General features: G+C 65.4%; 1 protein-coding gene across 1 annotated transcript; it reads left to right on the forward strand.

The window, feature by feature from the left end:
- Positions 1 to 545: 545 nt before the first annotated feature.
- Positions 546 to 7,380, forward strand: TFAP4 (transcription factor AP-4). Its single transcript, XM_054270661.1, has 7 exons — positions 546 to 725; positions 4,097 to 4,262; positions 4,694 to 4,792; positions 5,287 to 5,457; positions 5,655 to 5,792; positions 6,775 to 6,933; positions 7,028 to 7,380. Exons 1-7 carry the CDS (start codon positions 637 to 639, stop codon positions 7,220 to 7,222), a joined length of 1,017 nt encoding a protein of 338 aa, XP_054126636.1. The 5' UTR covers positions 546 to 636; the 3' UTR covers positions 7,223 to 7,380.
- The last annotated feature ends 564 nt before the right edge of the window (positions 7,381 to 7,944 follow it).

A 7,944-nucleotide genomic window follows, 5' to 3' on the forward strand; every position in this document is an offset into this window, starting at 1 on the left:
ACACAGGTAAGGATGGGGTAGGATAAGACAGGGTAAGATAGGGTAGGATGAGATGGAGCTAGGGCAGGATAGGATGAGGCGGCATGAGAGGGGGACAGGTCAGGGTGGGATAGGGTAGGGTTTGGTATGATACGATAGGAGGGCTATGGAGTGGCATGGGGACAGCTCAGGATGGTATGAGGTGGGATGCGTTGTGCACAGGGCAGGATGAGGGTAGGATGGGACAGAGCGGGACAGGATAGAGTAGCACAGGATAGAGCAGAATAGGATGGAGCCAGGTCAGGACGCGACGCGCTGTGACGGGCCGGTGCCAGCACGGCTCGGTACCGTCCCGGCCGCTCCAGTCGCCCCCCGCCCCGCCGTGTCCCGCCGCGTTCCGCCGCCGTGTCCCGGTGCCGCTCCGGCCGCGCCGCGGCCCCTCCCGCCGCCTTTGTTTACGCGGGGCCGGTGCGGGGCGGGGGCGGCGCCGGGCGGGCGGGGGCGGGCGGGGGAGCGGCGGCGGCGGCGGGCGGGAGCCGCGCTCGCTCCAGCTGTTTCCCGCCTTGGGCCGCGGGCAGAGGCCGGAGCCGGGCCGGGAGGGGCTGAACCGGGCCGGGACGAGCCGGGCTGGGCTGAACCGGGCCCCCCGCCCCCGTTATGGAGTACTTCATGGTGCCGGCCCCCAAGGTGCCGGCCCTGCAGCACTTCAGGAAATCCGAGAAGGAGGTCATCGGTGGGCTCTGCAGGTGGGGGAGCGCCGGCAGATCCCGGGCTCGGGGGTCTCGGGGGCACCGTGGGGGGATGGCGGGCAAGGGGGGAGCGGAGAACGGGGGGAGCGGCGCGGCGGCCGCGGCCCCACCGCCCGCACGTGGTCCCGGCCGCGCACATGGGACCGGCGGCCGCGCGTGGCCCGGGCGGGGAGCGCCGCGCCCCCGGTCCCGGCCGGGCCCCGCGGGTGCAGCGAGGCGCGCTCGGGGCGGGGGGCGCGGGGCGCGGGGGTCCGGGGGGCGCGGGGGTGTGTGTTTACCGCCGGGCCTGGCCGTGACTCTGCAGCCGCCCGGAGGAGGCGGGTCGCGGCCGGGGCTGCCGGGACATGTAGTGCGGGAGCGGCGGCACAAAGCCCGCGGACACGCGGGGAGCCCCGGCGGGCGGGGGGGCGCCCGGGGACCGGGGCTGCGGCCGCGGGGGCGGCGGGCGGGGAGGGGTCGCGGGCGCCGGGGCCACGCGGGGCGGCCCCGAGCCCCCCCGAGCTCCCGGGGCCTGCAGCTCCCGCCCCCGGGCGCGCTGAGCCCCCCGGGCCCGGGGCCGCCGCGGGGCCGCACTCACGGCCGGGGCCGAGGGACTGAGGGGCGGCCCGGGCCCCGGGGCACGTGCTGGGGGCCCGGCCCTTCGGGGTGCTGCCCCACGGCCTGCGGGGCTCGTCCCGGCCATGCCGGGGAGTGGCCGCACCTGAGTCCCCCCGGAGGGGCCGCGACCCAGGGAAGGGGGGCTGGGGGGCGGCTTCTCTGGGGTCCCTGGCGGTGCTCGCTGCGGGCCCGCGGGCCGGGGGTGGCTGCATGGGCTGGGGGTGCGGCCGTCCCGCCGGGCACTGGGGGCTGCACGACCCCGCACTGACCCCGCACGGGGCAGAGCTCGGGGAGCAGCCGTCCCGCTGCCCCCAGCTCCGGGAGACCCTGCATGTGCTCAGGCCGCTCGGTGGTACCCTGCGTGCAGCTCGGGGTGCCGGGGCTGCCCTGCTTGTGACCTCCAGGAGCTCGGGGACACCCTGCCTGCGAGCTCAGGGTGCTGGGGGACAGCCTGCCTGTGAACTGGGGCTGTATCCTGCTTGTACGCTCAGGTGTACCCTGACCCTGTGAGCTTAGAAGTGCCCTTCATGGAAGCATGGTGATACCCTGCCTGTGCACTTGGGGATGCCCTGCCTGCAGGCTGGGGAACACCCTACCTGTGACCTCAGGGAGCCTGGGGACACCCTGCCCCCATGGCCGTGCCTCCCTTGACCTCCTGCACAACCCACAGCACAAGGTGTGATCAGTGTTGAACATGAGTGGACAGGGGGGCATTTGCCTTGTGCCTGGCTCCAGCCACCCACATGGGTTTGTTTCCCTCGCGGTCCAGGCCAGAGAAAATGCCCTCCCCAGCGTGGGAAGGACCAAATTCTGCTTGCCTGACACAAACCCCACAGCACCAGCACCAGGCTGGAGACACCCCAGGGGCTCCAGTGGGTGCCACCTGCTCCCCCTGCCCCATCCCTGGCCATGCTGGGTGTCTGAATCCATGGGTTTTTGCCCTTTCCGTATTTTGCTGTCACTTCTCAGGTCTCTTCCCAGGAAGAGCAGCTGGGGCAAGTTGCGGGAGGTCTCCCGGTGAGGAAGCAGGCTCTTCCTCCTTTCCCAGTATTTAAGAAAGCACTTCCGTGCTGCCCAGTCCTGGGCCTCTCCATCCCATTCCCCCTGAGTGTCTGGTGGTCCCACATCCTGGAGCAGTGCTCCAGCCACCTCCTTACCCCAAGAGGGACGATGTCTCCAGGACCTGCAGGGTCTGGTGTGTTCTGGGGACAAGTTTGGGGCTGGTTTCAGCAGGAGCAGGGAGGTGGGTGACAATCACCACCAGATGGGAGCCCTGTGCCACAATCCTGCTGCAAGCAGCTCTTGGTCCGTGTGGCAGAGGCAGCTCCCAGGGAGAGGGGCAGACCCCTGGGCACCCATCCCAGCTCCACACCCCCATGTGGGGGACCCAGTGCAGTGTGTGCTTGGCACCCAGCATCAGCCTATGCTGGGACACTGCCCCAGAGATTGGGGACAAATATCTTCCTGGCCTCCGTGGGCTGAGCTGGGGTCCTTCCTTATCCCCTTGGCATGCACTGGGGTCCTTCCCCATCCCTCTAGAGTAATCTGGGGTTCTTCCCCATCCCTCTAGAGTAATCTGGGATCCTTCCCTATCTGCTTGGGATGAGCTGTGATTCTTCTCTGACTTGCTGTGCATGTGCCCTTGGACAGACGTGGAATCCATCCCCTTCTTAGGCTGAGTGAGGATCCTTTGCCATCCCTCTGGGATGAGCTGGTTCTATCCCCATCCCTGTGTACCATGGATGAGTTGTGGTGCGTTCCCCACTTGCAGCAGGCAGTGATGAGTGGCCTGAGAGTCTCTGGTCACTGCCTGGGCACACGGTGGTGCTGCTGATATCCCTTAGATCCCCGCGCTCCCAAACCTCGGTGCTTCCTCCCTGGCCTCACCAGGAGGGCAGTGAGGGCAGGATGCTGGGCTTTGCTTCCCAGCGTGGCTTTGGCAAGGCTCTGGGTGGAATGTTCCCACCTCCCCATCCCGGAGCCGCCGGGCACCTGGACGGGCGGGAGCCCGGCTTATCTCGCCCATGCCGGCAGCCCGGCTGCCGTGTTTAGTCTTTGGTGCCTCGCAGCATCCCCGGCGCCAGCGGGTGCCTGCCCGCTGGGGAGACTTGGCATGGTGTGATCCAAAACCTCTGCCCTGCTTCCCTCGGGGAAGAAGTGGGGTGTGGGTGAAGCTGGACCCCGTGGCAGCGAGCTTCGCTCGGGTCTGGTGCTCTGCACCCGTGGGTGTTGGCTGCCCGGAGCCCTCGCCCTCCGTGCCGGCATTTTCCGGCCCATCTGCAGGGCAAGGGCGTGGGGGGCGAGGAGGCAGCGGCAGGAAGCAGGCAGGAGCTGCGGCTTGGGGTGGGACGGGGGCTTCTCTGCTGGGAGCTGTCATCTGGAAGCCATCAGCGGGGCGGGAGGGAGGGAGCGCCTTCCCGGGGCCACACACGCCGGCCGGCCCGCGGGGACACAGCCGGCCAGCCCGCAGCCTCCCTCGCCCACCTGGGCGTCCCTGGCCCAGGCTGGGCACTGGGCAGTGTGGCTGAGCCCAGAGGAACCAGGGGGCTGCAGCGGGGCTGTTGTTTGGCCAGTGCATCCCCCAAAGCTTTGGACACAGGGCTGGAGAAACCCACCCACCTGCTTTGGTGATTCCAGCACTGCAGCCATCGTCCCCTCTGTGTCACCCGTCCCTTTGGTGGCTTGGAACATCACTGCAAAGCAAGGGGGGATGCAGTGAGCTGGCAGCAGGGGTGCAGCCCCTCTTCCCTAACCCTGGGTCTCTCTCACAGCTTGGCCAACATCCCACTGACTCCAGAGACCCAGCGGGACCAGGAGCGGCGGATACGCAGGGAAATCGCCAACAGCAACGAGAGGCGGCGGATGCAGAGCATCAATGCTGGCTTCCAGTCCCTGAAAACCCTCATCCCACACACGGATGGGGAGAAGCTCAGCAAGGTGAGCAGCATGCACACATTGGTCCTGCACGTGGAGGGGCTGAAGGTGGAGCTGGGGGCATTTGGGTGTTAACTCGGTGATGGAGCTCTCTCCTGGGGAGGTTTCCCAGCAGGAGTGGGTGTGCATCCCCAGCCTGGTGTCTTGGAGTGGGCCGGGAGTGTGGGACAGCCCCCAGTGCCCCAGGAGCAGGGTGACACATTCCTGGGTGAGGAAGGGACCTGTGCAGAGGAGAGTGGCATGAGGAGGCAGCTGTTGTGTTCCCAGGGTGGGTGAATTGGACGGTTTCACCAGGGGAACCTGGGGTGAAGCAGACTCTAGGAGGAGACACCAGGGACAGGCAAGGAGCAGTGCTGCTTGCAGAGCTCACCTGGAGGAGGCCTGGGGGACACCAGGGTCTCCTGCCTCAGCCTGCCCCTCCTCCTCCTCCACAGGCAGCCATCCTCCAGCAGACAGCTGAGTACATCTTCTCCCTGGAGCAGGAAAAGACTCGGCTACTGCAGCAGAACACCCAGCTCAAGCGGTTCATCCAGGTACTGCCCCGGGGATGGGACAGCAGGGGGTGGGACAGTCCTGGCTGGCCAGGGGGGGATGTCATTGCAGTTCCTTGGGCTCAGGGTGGAGCCCTCTACCCTGCTCAGCCAGAGAGTGGAGGTGTTTCCATTCCCCTGGCAGGGCAGAGAGCCCCATTCAACCCGGCATCTCTTACCTGGCAGGGGGAGAAGGGTTGGGGTCCCGTTTCCCATTATTTCCACCCATTTGGGGGGTTGGGGATGGCCTGGTGGCAGTTCTGGTGCTGGAGTGCCCTGGTTGAACTGCTCTGGGTGTCAGTGTGAGAATCAGGTTGGCTTTGGGGATGAGGACCAGGATGGGGCACACAGGAGCCCATCTATCCCCAAGCATCAAACCCAACCCCAGGGAGACCCTTTCCTGCATGGAGCTCTGGTGGGGAGTGGCATCACCCAGAAGTCTGGATGGCAGAGAGAGAGAGCATCCCCCTTTCCCTGACACCACGTTCCCATGGCAGGAATTCAGTGGCTCCTCCCCGAAACGGCGACGGGCGGAGGACAAGGACGAGGGGATCGGCTCTCCCGACATCTGGGAGGATGAGAAGGCCGAGGATCTGCGCCGGGAGATGATCGAGCTCCGGCAGCAGCTGGACAAGGAGCGCTCGGTCCGCATGATGCTGGAGGAGCAGGTGAGGCCAGGTGCCCTCTTGCAGCCTCTGCCATGTCCCCAGGGACCCCCAGGGACACCAGCAGTGCTGTGGGGTCACCAAACACCTGCTTTGGACACTGCTTCTCCGTGCTTGTCCAGGGCTTCCTGAGGGGACAGCCGGGGTTCAGTGGGGCCGTGCCGGACTCCCCACTGATGTTGGGGTTCCCTGACCCGCAGGTTCGCTCCCTGGAGGCCCATATGTACCCCGAGAAGCTGAAGGTGATTGCTCAGCAGGTGCAGCTCCAGCAGCAGCAGGAGCAGGTGAGGTTGCTGCACCAGGAGAAGCTCGAGCGCGAGCAGCAGATCCGAACCCAGGTGAGCGCAGCCCAGGCACCCCCAGGTACAGGAACAGGGGGTGGGTTCAGTGATGGATTTGGCACTTCCTGCAGGCACTGATCTCCCAGCAAAGCTCTTGCCTGTAGTGACTTGGGAAAGGGATGGCCCAAAGCCCCCCACAGTGCTTGGGGCTGAGCTTGTGGGCACCCTGAGTTTCAGGGAGGGGCTGTGGGTTGGTGCACCCGTGGTGGCTTCCAGGGCTCTGTTCCCTGGCACAGAGGGGTTTGTACAGGGGACGCCACTCTCTGCTAGAGAGAGTTTCATCTCAGGGGCTTCACCTTTCTCTGGATGGCTCCCACTGAATTTCAGGGATGCCCAAACCACTCCCTGCCACCCAGCAGGCTGGGAAAGGGGAGTGTCAAGCTGGCAGGCGGAGGGGATGGGAACCTTCAGCCTTTCCCCCAGGCCTGCTGGTGCAGGGAGGAGGCGAGCACTGTGCCAGCACCATCCCCTGTGCACTGCCGCCCTCAAGCCCAGCCTGGGGCCATGCCACTCTTGGAGCTTCAAAGGGAGGAGCAGCAGCTCCTTCCCTGCTCCTTGGGCTCCTGCAGAGCCGTGTCCCTGCAGGGTCCCCGCCGGCCGCCTCCCGGGGAAGTTCAGCCTATTTTTAGGTGAACTCTCCGTAGCCTCCTGCTGGGGCGGATCTTCCCATCCGCTGCTCCAGCAAGGATCTCCGAGGGGTGTGGGGAATTCCTGGCCACGCAGGGGCTGGCACTTGGCTCTCCCAGCTTCAAAGCCCAAATCATTGCCCTTTGGGATACGGGGAATCCTTCATGTTCCGCTCTGCAAAGCTGAGGTGACAGCAGCTTTCAGCTGGCATCCTCCTGCATCCTCTGGGATGGAGAACTGGAGCAGCAGAGTGCTGCTTCAGCTTTTATGGAGCTTGGGCTCTGTGAAGAAGCACGATGTTCTCCCCACACCGCCATGCCCTGCTCACTGAGGGTTTCCCTTCTGTCCCCAGCTCCTGCCATCACACGCTCCCCCAGCGCCCACCCACCACCCCACCGTGATCGTTCCAGCGCCGCCTCCCTCCCATCATGTCACCGTGGTCACCATGGGCCCCTCCTCGGTCATCAACACGGTCTCCACGTCCCGGCAAAACCTGGACACCATCGTTCAGGTCAGCAGGGGGCTTGGCAGCGGGGGGCTCAGGGGGGTCCCTAAGCCCAGGGTGGGTCAGAGGTGCCCTGACAGTCGCTGTGTGCCCCGGGCAGGCCATCCAGCACATCGAGGGCACGCAGGAGAAGCAGCTGCAGGAAGAGGAGCAGAGACGCGCCGTCATCGTAACGCCCGCGCGCGCCTGCCCCGAGCCCTCCGCCTCCGACACCGCCTCCGACACCGAGGGCAACGACAGTGACTCCATGGACCAGAGCAAAGAGGAGCCCTCGGGGGACGGGGAGCTGCCCTGACACCCCCCGGCCAGCAGCTGGGGAGGGAAGCCGGGGCAGGGGGGGGGAAACGTCAGAGAATATGCTGAAATTTTTAAAAAATACAACGTGATTTGGGTCTCTTTTATGACCTTTTTCCAATACTGTAAAGCAGAGCGTTAGAGGCAGGCAAAGGTCACCCTTCAGCTCCCAGGGGGGCGGGGGCTTGGGGGTGGCCACAGTGGGGTATGGGGGGCTCGGGGCATGGTGGGGGGCGTTGGGGATGGGGGGCACAGCCCCTCACCCTGGTTTGTCACCCCCCACCTGCCAACCCACAGGGAATCCTGCCAAGCTGGCAGCAGCCCCACTGTTCCTGATGGTGTTCCCTTGGGACAGGGCCTTTGGTTGGGGTCTTAATTTGCTTTTTTCCTTCTCTTGTGTTTTTGGTTTTTTTTTCCTTTTAATTAAATGTTTGTTTTTAAGCGGGGGGGAGATGCCAAGTGACATGGCAGCAAGGGCAGGACAGGGATCCCTGACTTCAGGGTACCACCATGGCTCCTGCACCCCACATGGGGCAGGGAAAACCCCCTTGGAGAGTAAAATAATCCTGGGATGATGCCATTGGAGCACGGTGGGAGGGCTGGCATATGCCATCCCTCCCTGGCATTTCCAACACCCACCTCCTTGGCACAGGGATGGCAGGTTGGGGGCTGATTTTTACACCCCGTCCCTGCACCTGTGCCCATTCCTGTCCCCCCACCCTG

This window comes from Melozone crissalis, unplaced genomic scaffold (assembly GCF_028551555.1).
Source record: "Melozone crissalis strain CALT ecotype California unplaced genomic scaffold, PUWL_Pcris_2 ptg000012l_1, whole genome shotgun sequence".
Classification (NCBI taxonomy): Eukaryota; Metazoa; Chordata; class Aves; order Passeriformes; family Passerellidae; genus Melozone; species Melozone crissalis.